General features: G+C 31.7%; 4 protein-coding genes across 4 annotated transcripts; 1 reads left to right on the top strand and 3 right to left on the bottom strand.

Annotated features, from left to right (window-relative positions):
- Positions 1–22: 22 nt before the first annotated feature.
- On the bottom strand, positions 23–821 carry LOC110821400 (histone H2AX-like). Its single transcript, XM_022051229.2, has 2 exons — positions 524–821; positions 23–379 (listed from the first exon to the last, which is right to left on the bottom strand). Exons 1-2 carry the CDS (start codon positions 719–721, stop codon positions 161–163), a joined length of 417 nt encoding a protein of 138 aa, XP_021906921.1. The 5' UTR covers positions 722–821; the 3' UTR covers positions 23–160.
- A 1,560-nt stretch (positions 822–2,381) lies between these two features.
- LOC110821352 (histone H2AX-like) lies at positions 2,382–3,186 on the bottom strand. Its single transcript, XM_022051154.2, has 2 exons — positions 2,875–3,186; positions 2,382–2,769 (listed from the first exon to the last, which is right to left on the bottom strand). The coding sequence occupies exons 1-2, from the start codon at positions 3,073–3,075 to the stop codon at positions 2,548–2,550; spliced, it is 423 nt and encodes a 140-aa protein (XP_021906846.1). The 5' UTR covers positions 3,076–3,186; the 3' UTR covers positions 2,382–2,547.
- Positions 3,187–3,380: 194 nt separating this feature from the next.
- On the bottom strand, positions 3,381–4,946 carry LOC110821351 (protein VAPYRIN-LIKE-like). Its single transcript, XM_022051153.2, has one exon. The coding sequence runs from the start codon at positions 4,944–4,946 to the stop codon at positions 3,492–3,494; it is 1,455 nt and encodes a 484-aa protein (XP_021906845.2). The 3' UTR covers positions 3,381–3,491.
- LOC148253649 (basic leucine zipper/W2 domain protein) lies at positions 4,902–9,146 on the top strand. Its single transcript, XM_088219516.1, has 3 exons — positions 4,902–5,040; positions 5,508–8,473; positions 8,556–9,146. Exons 2-3 carry the CDS (start codon positions 8,410–8,412, stop codon positions 8,714–8,716), a joined length of 225 nt encoding a protein of 74 aa, XP_088075642.1. The 5' UTR covers positions 4,902–5,040; positions 5,508–8,409; the 3' UTR covers positions 8,717–9,146.
- Positions 9,147–17,129: the final 7,983 nt, after the last annotated feature.

Here is a 17,129-nt window from a genome sequence, read left to right as displayed (position 1 = left end):
GCCACACAGAAAATCAAAATGATGCACAGAAAAGTAATTGGCAATATATATATTCAACCCATAAAAAATTTAACCCAAATCAAAGATTATAAGGACCCAGATAAATTGTATCACAATCTTCGCAAAAACTCCCATGAAAGAATAATAAAACCAGACACTCCTAAAACTCTTGGGAGGCAGACCCAATATCCTTCCCTTTTCCCGTCTTTTTAGGCAAGAGATTTTGATGAATGTTAGGCAAAACGCCGCCGTTTGCAATTGTTACAGTCCCCAAAAGCTTGCTCAGTTCTTCATCGTTCCTAACAGCCAATTGTATGTGTCTTGGAACTATACGATTCTTCTTGTTGTCCCTCGCAGCGTTTCCCGCGAGTTCAAGAACCTAAATCATCAGATAATGCAACCAAATTCATCTCAACCAAAGCTAAAACCCTAATCCGCATCCGATGAGATCATAAATTTTTTCAATAGATAACAGAAAATCCAAACGGAAGAAATGCATCGGTGAGTCAAAACCGAGACTAACCTCAGCAGCGAGGTATTCGAGGACGGCAGAGAGGTAGACCGGAGCACCGGCGCCGACACGATCGGCGTACTTTCCCGCCTTTAGGAAACGAGCGATACGGCCAACGGGGAACTGCAGGCCGGCCTTCTGGGATCTGCTCACAGACTTGACGGACTTCGGCTTGCCACGTCCACCCTTAGTCGATCCTCCTGAACTCATGATTTTTGATATTGGAACTAAAACCTAACAGACGAGAGGTGCGAAAAGCTTGTTGATGGTGTTTGGAAGATGGCGGAAGATTGTTGAAGAAGAGTAGGAGACAAGGAGGTATTTGAGGGGGATTGAGAATTGATTTGATTGGCTGGTGGGATTATCACGCGGATTGCCAACGTGGAAAGCAGTGGCTTCCGCAGCAAACCTTGTTTGAGTTCGCGGGCTTTTGGAAATTTCCGGGGGAAAAATATTTAGCCCATTTTTTTCTATTTGGGCCGAATTTTTTAAAATAATTTTAAATTTTTAAATTTTAAAAAGTATATATTAAGAAAATATTAAATATAAATAAAGCAATTTAAGTATTTATTTTTTCTTCCATATAAAACGACATATTTGTAGTGGCAAAGTTATTGTTTTATGTTGAAAAGTTAGAAAATATTGAATGATTTTTTCGTGATATTTTATGTATAAATATTACTTTGTATTATTACGTAAATATTATAAAAATAACGTAAATAATTAGAGAAAAATATATTATTATAAATATTTTTTTTTAACTAATTAAATAATTTATTCAACTAAACTAAAAGTTCAACATCAGTTGGGAAGTCCTCCCGTATATGAAAATTTGAATACAAAAACGCAGAACGAGTAAATATTATGCACTAATTTATTCTCACTTCTTCTACTCCATTTACAAGAGACATCTTATCTACTCTTTAGCAATATCTATAGTCATCGACTATGTACCTTGTATTTTAATTAATATTATATAAATCTAAAACTAGTATATTTAATATGCATATATATATATAATTTAGGAATTTTACAATTTTTATAAGCATGATTTATAAAGGATAAAATAAATATATTATCTATTACGCACTCGAACTCTTTTAAACTTAATTTTAATTAATAAAGCAAATAAATTTTACTAATAATTTATTGAATATAAAGTGATTAATTATATCTATTTAATATAATACTATCATTAAATAATTTTATCTAATAACTATTAAAATTTATATTAATTAATCTATCATTATTATTTTAATAATTGTTAATAACTTAATAAAATAATTATACTAAATATTTATCTCACTTACTCACTTTGTTTAAATAGAACGAGATGATCGAGTAAAATTTATCGTATAATTATCATTTATAGCCGATTTATTTCAATCCGTCCATTTTGGTATCTACAAAAGAATTTATGATCAATTTTTTTTCTCAAACAAGAAGAATGTATTAGTTTGAGTATGAAAACGAAATCTAAGTTTATTTATTAGTATAAACTTAAATTATATGTATAATATTTATCTTATATATAGTGGTCTCTAAGGGCATATTCGTTGGAATATATATATATATATATATGTATATGTTTGATCCATCAAAATCTCTCAAGATATCCTTCCCACCTTCAGAATCAAACTTGAGAGCTTCCTCTCATCCGGCTCAAAAGATTATACAAAATAAAGCTGAGAAATGGAAATCTCTCTTTCAAACGAACAGGGAAAATAAATCCGCACGCGCGAGAACGTGGATAAACTGTTCGTTTTCTCGGAAAATTCTGAGGCTACCTAAAGAAAATAAAATCATTGTAGCAGAGAAATGTAACGACTGAATCAAATTGAAATGAAGATGAAGAAAACAAAAATTTCCCTGACAGAAAGAAATGAACAAAGTCAATTCTTAATTCCCATTACTCAAAAAAGAAGATTTTTTTACAGATGAGTTTTGAAACTTTCATTACATCAGACTTCTGTATGCTCCTTCAAATTCCCAAATAACCCCCCACCCCTAATTCCCAAACAACTATTTCTCCTACCCTAAAACTCCTGCGACGCAGATCCAATCTCGCCCTTTCCCTTGCCGGATTTCTTCGGCAACAAATTCTGATGAATATTCGGCAACACCCCACCATTGGCGATCGTCACACCCCCCAACAGCTTACTCAACTCCTCGTCGTTCCTCACCGCAAGTTGAATATGCCTCGGAACAATCCTGTTCTTCTTGTTGTCTCTAGCTGCATTCCCCGCCAACTCCAGAACCTAAAACAAAGTAAAGCGAATTAAACACTCTAATCCTCATCCTCTCAAAAACAACACAAAATCTGATGAAGCAAACTAGATGAGCATTTTGAGAAATCGACTAACCTCAGCAGCAAGGTACTCGAGAACGGCAGAAAGATAAACCGGAGAACCGGATCCGACTCGCTCAGCGTACCGTCCTTTTTTCAGGAAGCGAGCGACCCGGCCGACGGGGAACTGAAGACCGGCCCTCGCTGACTTGGAGACCGACTTGGTATCTTTGGATCGGCCTCTTCCTCCCTTGGCAGAGATAGTTTGAGAGCTCATGGTTGGATTCTCTGTGAAAAAATGATAGAAATTCGAATACTGAGGGGGAGAGACGAAGAGATTTGTTTCAAAAGAGTTTTATGATGGTGGGAATGGAGCGAATATGGGGTGGCGTTATTATATAGACTGAAGCGGTGCGTTTTGATTGGTACGTCCAATGTTCGCTCGGATTGCCAGCGTGGCAATAGTCCGGATATGGCGGGTGATTGGAATGTTTTGGTTTTCCCGGGATTGCCAACGTGGCGGGAGTCAGTCATCGGGAATTTTTTTAAAATTTTTAGAATTTTTTTAAATGAAATATGGGATTATTTTACGCATCGACCAAACGACGTCGTTTCTTTGATTTGAATTCAAGAAAAATTAGCTACAAGATATGAACATACAGATTACAGATTACAGATTACAGAGAACGAAACTCATGAAAACAGAGATTTGAATCTGCTATTCAAACAATCAACCTCTCTCTCCTTCTCATGACAAACATGGAGAGCAAGAGATGGATGATTCGTGAATCGAGCCAAGTTCAATGGAACCAAACCTTTGAGACTCTTCAAGTTAGCCATGGCGCCATGTGCCACTAACAAAAGAGCAACCTCTACATGCCCTGCCTCCACGGCGCAATGCAGCGGCGTGTAACCAGCGTCGTCAATTTCATCGATCCGAGCTCCTTGATTCAGCAAAACCTTTATGCACTCTAACCTACCTTTAAAGGCAGCTCTGTGCAGAGGCGTCCACCCGTTCTGGTCCTTCCCGTTAACCTTCGCCCCTGCCGCCAGGTAGCTCTTGATCCCGTGCACGTCGTCTACTCTCGCGGCTCGCTGCAAAACATCCCCCAGATGAAGCGCGTCGTACAGATCTGAGTGCTCGTTTTCCAGTGCAAGCGCGAAAGCGGTCTTACCTTCTCTATTCACTGCGTATTTGGTGAAACTAGAGGTTTGGAGCAGGCATTCCACCGCTTTCAAATTACCTTTTTCAGCTGCCAAATGCAGGGCGCTGAACCCATTATTGTCGAGAATCTCGATTTTCCCTTCGAGAGAGGCGCAGTATTGGATCACCTCGCTGTGCCCGTGAGTTGCTCCGATGTGCAACGGAGTTCTGCCTTGTGAATCAACTGAATTAACACTTATCGTGTCTTTGAATCTTGTTAACAGAACTTCCATCACATCCACTCTGTTGATTGCCGCGGCATCGTGGAGTACATGATCGATTGAACTGTCAATTTTGCAACCGGAATTAATCAAGAGCTTAATGATCTCCATGTTTCCAGCTCGAACAGCTAGCGAAATCATGGACCGTCCATTTCGGTCCCTGCTATTGGCAGCGCCACCATGATCAATCAAGCCAGCCGCCAGATTTGCATTACCTGATACGACGGCCGATCGGAGCAACGCCGTGAGCTCAGACCGACTACAGACAGAAACCGCCTTGTTGAAGAAGGGAGAAATATATGGGAGCTGTGTACTATGAGATATGAGATCTTCAATCACATGGGGGCCAACAAGGGAGATTGGTATAGTCGCGTCCTTCAAGATATGGGGGCCGGACTTGGAGAAGAAAAGAGGCAGACCCTCCTTCGGGGCTTTTCCTGTCGGTAGCGTGGAGGTTTTGACGGTGATGACATTGGGAGGAGCTGCGGGAGGGGATTGATCAAACGGCGGAGAGAGGATGAGATCATACGATAAAGAAGAGAGTGGTGGGATAATGGAGAAAGGCTTGTCGAAAGAGAAGACCGATGAGTTTGTGGTGGTCAATGACACCGCAACAGACATGGTGTGCATCAGGTTGGTTAAACGGAAGGTTGTGGTGCACTGTTGGCCCCTCTTAAAAACCAGGTCTATTTCTTTCACGTCTGGCTTCACCAACTTATCCATGGCGCAGAGAACAAACCCTTTTGTTTCTCCAGAAAATATGAACTGGGTTTTGTTCTAGGGGGAGGAAAATGGAGGAGGAAGGAAGGTGAAGCTGGTAAGATGGTCCCCTTTTTCTCTTTATCCTCTCTTTATTAAAATCCGATTAGATGTTGATTAGAATTTTCTAGTTGATTGTTTGTTTGACTAGTTTATTGCTGAATAGAGTTAATTAGTGGGTAAAATTATTTTTAATTTGCTGGTTTAGGTTTGGAGTAATGACCTATGGGTTGGGGACATTGACAATGAGAGGATGTTGGAGTCATTCTAGTCTTTGTTTGAATAAGCAACAGTCTTCTTCAATTGGGAAGGACAATGGAGCACTTTTATTGATTTATGAAATATTAACTACCATACCATTTTTTTATTCTTCTTCCTTTTTTTTAATTGATTTTTTCAATTAGTTCTCTTGCGATAAGATGCACAATTTAGATCTAAACTCTCTCACTTTTAAAGAGATAAATGATCGAAATAACCATTCAGACCAACAAATAATTTATCTATTCTTTGTTTAATTACGAACAGACACTCATTTTGATCAAATCTCCAAGGTGGACCATTAATAGTCTCACCTCCAGCTGTTAGGTATGCAACGTGTACTTGTTCAGTCTACAACACAAAATGGACTTTATCCAATCACAGATGGAAAAAAGTTTATCTTGCTCAGAATTTTAAGCAGATCCTCAGGCACAATTTACTGCTTCTATAAGGAAAAAAACACCAGGTAACTTTGCTTCTTGGTTCTTTTTTGGTTAGTTCCCTTTCAGTACAAGTTAATTTTCTACACACTTACTTGATTTAGGCTCATAAACTATCAAAATGTACTCTTTTTGCATAATTAAGAAAGCATGTGTTAAGGTTTGATTGACTAAAACCATACTGCTCCAAACGGTTGATATTTTGTTAGCATCACTCCTTGTGTAGGAAGAACCTTGAGGAAGAGATTGCAGACGGTTTCAGAAATGGACAACAAAAAACCAATAATTTGACCACAAGATCAGTTTTGAGACCATTGTTTTATTTGATGAACATATATTTCCTGAATCTGCACGATAAGTCATCACATGAGCCAAATTTTAGGTCTAAATGGAATTGAACTAATTTATCTAAGAAATATAAGCTTATAAAAGAATTCAAGTAAAAAATAAAGAAAGCCAAATAGTGGCAAAGGCACGGAATTTTGATAGAATTAAAAGAAAATAAATTTCCCAATAATTCACGAGTAGGAGAAAGAACAAGTTTAAGGTGTAAGTTAAAATTTTTTCGTTCTCATACAGTATGAAATAACAGAGTTATATTGATTTTAAAAGGATCTAAAGTGATAAAAATTACGTGATTTATTATATATATTTAACATAATCTATAGAAAATCAAGATTCTCTGACAATTCAATTTGGCAGGATGTAGCCTAGCTTTCCATGATTTTTTTTTTAAGTATATTAACAAGGAAATGTCATCCTTTGTTAAAGTTGAATAAGATTTTTTAGTCTTTAGTTATATTAAAAAGAGTTATCTGCTTGAAATTTCAAGTAGGGTCCTGATAAACACTATACACTAACCACTCGTCATTTCTTTAACCAATAAAATGTGAAGTTGTGGCTTCAAATTATTATTATAAATCTGGTGATATCACAGTTGTCATTTTTCATGGCTCATTGCATGGACGTTTGTAGACAAAAAAGGACGTTCATTTAATATCTTATTGCACATTGGCACAAGATAGTGTTTTTAATAATTTGTTGCTGTAAGCATGATATATTTATGAAAATGTTGCTTCAGAGACCTGGGAAGAACACATTTCTAATTATTTTTTCTTCTTCTTTTTTGGGATATCCTGTTCTTTTTTTTTTCTTTGCATGTTCTAAGTGAGAAAGTTGAAATTTATTCTAAGATATGCTTAGTTTCTGTGCGTCGAGACTGAACTCTTCCTTAAATAATCTGAAGGCACAACCTGTATTGTTTGTAAAAATGCTGTTTGGAGGAACCAAAAGCAAATGGTCAAAATAAAAACTAAGTTTTTTGCTATAGCTTGTTATCTCGTTGGGGTAAAAATGATAAGACCCTAAGAGCATAGTTAAGATACTTTAAGCTTGATAAATGCTTATGATCAATCATATTATGCTTTAGTTTTCCAGTTCATTTTTAATCAAGTCACAAGAAGGTGGAAATTGGAATTATATGTCATGTGGTTGGAATAACCGAATTCTATTTCTGCGTTTTGGTCTCTTCACTTGGCTTCATCAGAAATGGTGGGCTAAGACAAAGGATACTGCAGTTTCTAGTAATGAAAATGGGAACTTAGGACAATTATGAGTTATGAAGATAGAAGATATTGTAACTGTTTGATTTTGGTTAGAAAAACAAAATACTAGCGGCTACTAAAATGTCGATGGCAAGTCACCTATTGACCCTCCAAATTCGGTGATAAAGACAAAATGCAAGGTAATGAAAGAGTTATCTGTAATTTAGTTCTCTTGCTTTCTTGATTTCTAGAAATGTTGTCATACGTCAAAATTTTCTTTTTAATCTGTTGCTTGTTTATAGCTGAGTTATTTTACATTGATCAAAATAGTTGTTACACCCTAACATAGTTTTGGCATGGCTTGTGCTTGTACTGTAGCAAATCTAAGACCTATGGCGATGGTCATAATTAAATATTTACAACGAAAGAAAGAAAGGAAAGACTTCATCTCCATAGATCTTAAAGTAAACATGGTTTGATGAATTACTCAGTTATCTCAACTCTTTCAATACGTCTGTTTTTCTTCAACATATATGGACTGATTCTTTTTTTTTCTTGGTCAGAAATTAAATCTTTCTAATTTCATATTCATTTTTATAATTCTTCATCATTAGATGATTTGAATAACTTTATTTTCAGGTATGAAATGTATCTTTATCTTTACTTACAATGAAAGAAGATTCTGAAACCAGTGGATTGCTTAAATCCTTAAGTCTGACTCAATTGACCTGCATTAGAAGACTTTCTGTGTATATTTTAAATCCTGAATTTTGAATTCTCTGCTGCCCAAGTTTGAAAACTTCAAAATTGAAGTTTTTACATTTAATATTCCTGGCCATACCCTTAAAAAGACTTTTATTTCTATTCTGCCAAATTGAGTATTCATCAACTGAAAATTTTTATGTTCTGCCAAATTGAAAACTTATTTGTTTTTAGCACCCAATACTTTTTCTTAATTGAAAATTTTGTAGGCTTCATTAGTTAAGTTATATATGTATATATATTGATCATAAGATAATTGAAAATCTTGTAACATGGGCCCAGCCCGTTTCTTCTTCGATGACCCATCGGAGCTTTCCCCCCGTCTTCATCTTCGAAGTGAAACAAACAACCATTACAGCAATCGCTGCAAGCGAATTGGGTAATCAATTCCTGAATCAAATCGTTGATTAACATCGAACAAATATGCGTCGGGAGAAGAGCCCTGGCTTGAAGATCCTCTGGCTCTGGACTCTCGGAACCGCCGCTAGTAACTCACCTCCCTTCTTCTTCCTCCATGCACATATGCACACAATCATATATTCACGCTCACATTCTTCTCCTTGTTTCAGTTGTGGTTACATATGTGGTGAGAACCAGGCTGCGAGACATGGAACGGTTCATGAACAACGAACAGCAACAGCAGCAACAACAGGGTAACGCCCATTCAATCATGGTGGACACCCTACCGGAATCCGACGAAGGAATCGTCGAAGATGTTAAAAGGAAATAATAGGTTAGTTTCTGAACATCGTCGAGATATAGAGAAATGGATTGTTTATTCGTTAAATTAGGGTTCGCGTTCTACTTGCTGAGAGAATAAGTGTGTATTTTGTGTGTGCACGCCATGTGTTCGTTTAATGGCTTGAATGAAGATTTTGACTTTTCGTCGAAACTGTGATCTTCCTCTCGAAACAGTCGGTTTTTCTGAATTATTACCGGTCTGGCCTATCCGGACCATCCCCAAAAATAGTATATACCCGGTTTTTCTAAATGGGCTCCTCGAGACCCAGATTAAACTGGATCGGGTCTTCAGTTTTTGGGTTTCTAATTCTCGTTAAGAAAGAGTTTGTGTTATGATTTTTGGGGTTGTTAGTTCTTTGTTAAGGATTTGTATCATGTGTCTTGAAATCAAATTAAACCAGGTTTTTAGTTCTTGTTAAGAGTTTGTGTAATGTGCCTTGAAATTTTACTGAATCGGGTTTTTAGTTCGTGTTATGTGTTACTTTTTGTCCCGGAAATAATGTCTACCGGATTTTTCTAGATGGGTTCCTCGAGACCCAGATTAAACTAGAGTTTTTGGTTCTTGGGTTTTTAATTCTCGTACCTTCTGGATTAGTTCTTATTAAGAGTTTGTATCACCTGTCTTGCTATTAGTCTGTGTTGTGTTACTCTTTGGCCCAAAAATAGTGTCTACCCAGTTTTTCTAAATGGGCTCTTTGAGACCCATATTAAATTGGATCGAGTTTTTTTGGTTTTCGTTTCGGATTCTAGTTTTCGATAAGAGTTTGTGTTACGCAGCTTTTCGATATTAAACTAAATCTGGTTTTTAATTTGTGTTATGTTAGTGTCTACCTAGGTGAGCTCTTTGAGACCAAAGATTAAACTAGATCAGGTTTTTAGTTCTCGCTGAGAGTTTGTGTTATTACTTGTCTAAGTTTTAGTTCTTAACTGAGATGTATTGATATTAGTAAATTGAAATGCTGTGTGTTTTTATTCACGGTTAATATATGTTTAATATAATATACAAATTTTCACAAAAAAAAGTTATATGTTTGACTGTCAAGCATTGTAACTGTCGGAGAAGAATACATCCACAATAATATATACATATATATATATATACATGTATGTAAGAACTGGTAAGGTTAAGGCCTACCTGATTATAATATTTGTAGGGCAATCTATGTCTATGCGAGCTTTTAAAAAGTGAGGCTGTCTAGGCTGCTTTGGGAGTTTAGCCCAAACTCAAACAAACCAAACATGTAACTAGGAACTTACTGTTTATATATATATATATATATATATATCTCTATATCTATATGTATATGTATGTATATGTGTGGTAGTGTATTTGGAATCTTGCACGAGTTTGTTGAGGGTGGGAGGGTGGCTAACGTTATTTGACGTTCGGCTTTCAAAGATATAAAAAGACAAAAAACTTTTACATGTGAAAACCATGTTCATTTTTAGTTGATATGCAAAGACAAGGCAACCAAATCTTTCACGTTTTAGTTCACATACAAAATTCCCCACACCCTTCAAAAATACGAATTTACTTACACCACTATTTATAATTTATATATGATTATACCTACCTCAATTTTGCATTAACTTAATTATTTTACTTTACATAATGTTTAAATTTTTCAGCATAGCATATATAAAATTTCTCTTACACATGGTATTTTTGATAGGCAATTAATTTATATTAGATGTTACGTAATATTTGACGTATTAAAAAAAATTATAAATACTAATATGTACGTGTTTGTCGGTATATAATTTTGTTTTTTTTAAAACAATGAAAAAATTTACATTGAATTTTTAACCGTTAGAACATTGTGTTTATCTGTTTTTACAATGTGTTATATATTTATTGTTCTTCTTTTTTTCTTTCAATGGGTAAAAAACCAAAATTAAGTCGAAATATTTTGTGGGTTTGATAATAAAAACTAAGTTGATTGCAGAAAGTAGTCTGTTTGGATTGCAGACATCATGAATTGCTCTTGCCAGAGGGAACCAAATAATGGTACTCTTTTTGTTTCTTTTAAAGAGGTAAAATATATATATATATATATATATATATATACCAAATTTTGAAGTAATTGTGGTTATCTTAATTAACTAATGGAATTTAATTTTAATATAATGTTTTTTTTTTCGCTTAAAAATAAAATAAGTTCACCGAAATTTAGTATACTTTAATTATCGTAATTTTATCAATACACTAGTAAATTAAACTTTCAGTTTTAATGAATCATATATTATAAAATAATAATACTCTTTATTCTTTATCTTTAAAAAATAAAATAAAATCATCAAACATAATATTTGATAAAAATAAAGAAAATTATTAAAAAAATTTGCTTAATATACATTTTTTAATAAAAATATACTATCTATACTTGTAGTCAGTTTAACTTTTAATACAGGATCATTCAAGTCGTACTTTTTTGTTATTAGAATAGTTGAATTCTTATAAATATGAACCGTAAATGATAATGTTTGATCATCTAATTCGAATAAGAACTAATTAAATTAAATAAAAAATACATATATATACATATAATTTAAACATGTACTAATGATTTTCCGTGTAAGAAATAATTTACGCAATTCCTGATTACGAAATTGTTGCGTAACAATATTTGATTGAAAATATTCTTAGGGTTTTGGCACTAAAGCATTACCAAGAAAGAAGAATTAAACCTAAATTGATTTTGTATTGATTGAGTAGCTTAATAAACTATAATTGTCTACAACCAACACACACCCCAATTGGTCTATTATCAAATAGTTGATTTTGGAATGAAGTTCCTCAAATTTAGTTCTTAATTAGTGAATATTATATTCACTTAAACAAAACTATATATTATTATTATTATAATATGCAATGTTCACTTTGTGCAATTAGGAGGTTTAGTCAGTCATTCCAAATATATATATATAGTAGAGACTTAGTCAATGTGTGGTACTAATTAATGTATAAATATATATATATGTATGTATATTAATATTTTCCAAACCTTATTGTCCAATCCAATTTTCAATAAAAGTACAAATTAACAGACAGTGGCTCAATTTTTTAGATAAGGGTTTGCTTTTTTCTTTTTCTTCTTACAATAAAAGAGTACTCTAATCCGATTTTAACTTATATGCATTTTGATTAACTATATTTTTGTAGAATATTTATATATATATATACATACATATAAATTTATTTTAAAAAATTACAACAAGTGCAGAAGATAGACTGGTTCAATGTTTTCTACTTTCATTTTCATGGAGATCTTTGAGTTGAGTCATCTCAATTTACAAAAAAATGCAAACCCATTAGCTCATTACAGTGACTAGTTCTTTTATCAGTGTATATATGTATATATATATATATATATATATCCATGTCTTCAATATCAAAATCCAGTTTCTAACTATATACTATCATGATATGCTCCAAATTTTCTTCTTGATTGGCTCTTTTAACTTGCAATTGATTAAGTGCAAATTCAAGCCATAAATGGGTGCCTTGCTGTTTCCGTGCAACCAAACATGTTCATGTACATACATACATACATACATACATACATACATAGATACATACATATATACATACATATATACATACATATATATATATATATATTTAAAGCAGCCACATCAATTTGACTATTGGGTAATTTGGAAGTATTGTTGATAAGGGCATGACTTGGACCTAATTTTTGTTTTTCAATATTTTCATGCTCGTTAAGGACAAAATAGTTAAAAGCTACTTGCTTGTGGTGCTTAAATTATTTTAATGGAATGAATCTACTACTCTACAAAAGCATTATTCAAATTTTTTTTTACTTAATTTATAGATTTATACATATACATATACATATATATGTTTATAACAAAAATACCCTTTAATTAAAAATAAAATTCTAAATATGTTAGATTAATATAAAGTTTTTAAATTGAATTAAATATTAACGAATTTATTATATTTTTTAATAAAAAAATATTTTATAATTATTAGATTTCCTTTAATTATCATAGATATAAATAATTAAAAATCAAACCCTTAAATTTTTACTCTTAACTAAAATCTTTACTAATCTATTCTTAAAAATTTTGAAATCAAGCTCGTAAAATTTAATCTTACCAACTAAGATTTTAACTATAATTAATGTGTCATGACGTTCTTAATTTAAAATAGAGATTCAAATTTTAAATTTCGATTAAAGTAATATTCACATATATTACGATATACTCGAAAAAAAAATGAAGATTGGAGTAAGAAATTAAGATATAACAAATTAAAGCCATTGATAGTGGGGTATGATGCTATTTGAAATTGACATAGCAGTCAATTACAATTATATCTTCCCTTTTTTCCTTTACTAAATTTTGGGGGTGTGCCTAAGGATAATGCTTCTAAACTTTTGAAGATTTGACCACGTACATATATATATATATATGTATATGTATATGTATATGTGTATTATGTATACAAGCTTCCTTCCAACAAAAAGAAGGATAGGCATTGAGGTAAATAAAGTTTCTCTTTATCTAAAAGCATAGTCCACTTAATTCCACAAGTAAAACAAATGAATATATGTGTATATATGCATGTGTAGATAAAGATAAATGATTGGAATCAATGCTTAATTTGTTTTATTCCAAAAACAAAGAACCTAATCACTAATATCACCGTAATCACACATACATACGTTGTATAGGGTTAGGTTTTGTTTTATTCCAATAAAAAACTAACCCATCATATACGATTTATAAATACTAACTCATACTATATTCGTTGTATATAGATATCTACATTCATTGTTGATTAGTATCCGAATATCCCGATCGATAAATGAGTTGTGAATAGTTCATCACCTGAACTCTCTTTAAAAATTTTGGAAGATCGTCGAAAGATTCTAATTGTTTACTTTTTATTTATTTCTTAATTTTTCGTATGTTTTTTTAGAAATATTATTCATGTATCATTATTAGATATTCTAAATTATTGTGTAAATAATGTAAACTATAACTCTATTATTTTATTTATATATTTAATTTATAATTTTTTTTTTAAAGTTATATATGAGTATCAAATGGGATAATAAAAATTAATATATGTATATATATATATATCCCTTTTGGGTATATATTTTTTATTATAAACTAACATTACACAAAATAAAAACCCTTCTAATAAACCATATATATACTCTCAACGTGCAAGCACCTCTTATATAAATTATTTTAACTCTATTTTTGAGAAAACTAAATTGGTATCTATTTAAATTATAAGTTATTATATTCGTTCAAATATTATAATTACGTAGTATATAATTATAACTATTTATATAATTAAATTTCACTTATATTAAATTATAATTAAAAAAGAAAAAAGAGGGGGATTTGAGTCAATCACGAGAAGAAGCCAAAAGCTGTTCCTAGTTGTTGACCTAACGCACTACACGACAAAACCCGGTGGGGCCCACACCATTCAATCACAACCCAACACGTTTTCGTTTATTAAAACATTTTTTTTTTTTTAATTTTTCACACAAGAAAACAAACCCAAGTAGTCTTTTGTGGTACAAAATATTAATTAATTAATTAAAATTTGGACAAAGCGACACAATAGATACAAGTAGAGATAAGATATATATATATATATATATAGATATATAGGGAATTAAAAAAAAAAATTAATTGTTTTTGGTACGTTGTGTGTGTGTGTGTGTGTGGCACATGCTTAGCCACCTTTATAAACGACAATATTACATGTATCCCATTTTCAAAAAAAAAAAAAAAAAAAAAAACCCATTTAAATTATTGTATTGGTTCTTAAATTTTTATATTTTTTTGTTACCCATAATTTTTGGGTTAAACATTATTTTTTTGCACTTTATAAATTAGAAATTTGAATTTTATATAGTGTAAAAAAAAATATACAAATTTTATTATATAATATAAATTAAATTAAGCAAGTCTAAAAGGACCCATGATTTTTTTATTTTTAAACTAAGCTTTGATAATATGCTACTATCAATGTCGTTCACCCAAGACAACTACACATTTGGTTTTATTAACTTCGATTAATTAATACCGACGAGGACCCCAAGTTTTGGCATAATCTTCTCATTTATCAATTTAAAATAATAAATTAATTTCAATTTACAAAATTAATATTTTTTATAATTTAGTTATTGATAATAGATATTTAAAAATATATTTATAAAGTGATAAATTTTATATATTCAATAAATTTTAAATAGAATATAAAATTATATTATTATCGGAAATTCATTTGTGTTGATGATACCCATTTTGTGAATTTTGTTATAATTTTCAAAAATTAATTATTAAATTACCCATAAAAACAAATAATTTTATAATAATATTTGTAGATTTTATGCTTGGATACATCGTATAAATACAAGATTTTTTTAAAATAAATAAATAAATAATCTACTAGGCCATGATTGAGATTATGTTGATGGAGGGGAATCTTAGGAATACAACACTCGTACGACTCTTTGAGTGTATTTCCCTCAAACAAAAAATCAACGATCCCGATTGGCTCCACATTGTCTCCCCAACCATCGTAAATGAAACCACTCTCGGCTCCTTGTTTTTTTTTTTTTGGGTTTCGTCACGGCTTTTTCATCTTTTCACGAAACTAAAATCAACGGCCCAGATTCACCCGTTGGATCCACCTGGTACCTCTACCAGAAGAGAAGAGAAGAGAAGAGAAGAGAAGAAAAAGAAATCCATCCATCCATCGATCAATCAATCAATCAAAATCCTTCTCCATTCCCCTCCCCCAACACCAAAAAGTAACACAGTGTCTGACACGTGGCAGAATATCAGCAGTCTGATACCCCACTTAGGTGGGTCCTAACCTATCATCGTATCAATTTTTCTTTAATTAAATATTATAAATTTCCAACATTACTTAAAAGATAAAATACATTATTTTATAAATATATTATAAATTATTTAATTTTTTATTATATTTTTATATTAAAAAATAAAAAAAAGATGTTGTGTACTTTATTTTATTTTATTTTATTTAAGTTGAAGGTTGGTTTTCATACTTTTTTTACAAATATTTTTATGGTGATTTTAAATATATATATTATCTCGTATTAGCTTATTAATCACACAATGTTATATATAAAACTTAAATAAATAATTATAAAATTTTTGATAATTTTTTATAAATATAATTGATTAATTTTTAATTTTTTGCTTAATATTTTTGAAAAAATTAATCAAAATTATAATTCATAAATAAGGTAAAACTTTTAATATTTTGTAATTAAAATTTAATAAAAATAAATATAACTAAATTAATATATATATATATATAAATGGAAGAGAAAAACTAGTACTGAATAAAAGGAGAAATTGGTGAAGTGGGACCCACCAAGTAACGTGATCCTCGGTGAGACCACGTGTCCGTAGCCCGACCGAGGAGATATACACGCGCCACGGAATACGACAAAATCAAAAGCCCACATTAGATGAGCCTAGAAAAAAACACACCTCCTCCCACCACGTCCTGACAAAACACATGCCGTCACGCGCTTAATCCGCTACCCGACAAAACACGTGTCCTTTTCCTTCTCCTCCCCCCAGCGTTGTATACTCTCGTGATTTCCAGTGTAGGCGGAGGGTATTTTAGGTATTTCAGTTAAAAGGAAGTCGAGACGGAACCCTTTGTCGCCACGTGCCTTGGCGTCGGCGGCACGCAGGAACGAAAGTCTTGTCTCCTTTCTTTCTTATTTTGTTTTTTAGGGGAAAATACATTTTTTTTTTAATTATAACATATATATTTATTTATTATTATTATTTTTTTTTACGGGAGCGCACCCACTTGATATTGCCACCACATGTCCTTTTTTGCTATCTCCAGAAACCGCTTCAATTAAAATTTGTACGACGTCAGATTAAAATTTGCATTGATCGGACGGTGGATAATTAAGCTACAATTAATTTTTGTGAATTATTTAAAAATATTTATGACTATTTTCTTTTTGGAGTAAATTACCTAACATTTTGATAAAACTGTGTAAAGTAATATGTAATTAATATTTTAAATAGAATATCGTGACTTGGGGAATCAAAGAATGATGTAAATTGATGTCATTTTAAAAATAATAATTATAAATAAAATATATATAGTCCATATTTTTAAATTTTATTTTTAAAATTTTAATAACACAAAATGGTATATCTCTATATATTTAGTTAGCAATAAAAATGTCTTCAAATTATACATTAAAGTACAAAAACTTATAAATATATATATATATATATATAGTTGTTGCCCGTTCTGACATTGCAAAATTAAATAATTTACCAAACCAACTTAATAATGCACTTTTATACATTTAGTACAAAGTATGAAAGAGAGACTTTTACTT

Source organism: Carica papaya, chromosome 5, assembly GCF_054855325.1.
Source record: "Carica papaya isolate Zhongbai chromosome 5, ASM5485532v1, whole genome shotgun sequence".
In the NCBI taxonomy this organism is placed as follows: domain Eukaryota; kingdom Viridiplantae; phylum Streptophyta; class Magnoliopsida; order Brassicales; family Caricaceae; genus Carica; species Carica papaya.
The sequence above is the reverse complement of the archived record's forward strand: the minus strand, read 5'-3'. Positions and strand labels throughout refer to the sequence as shown.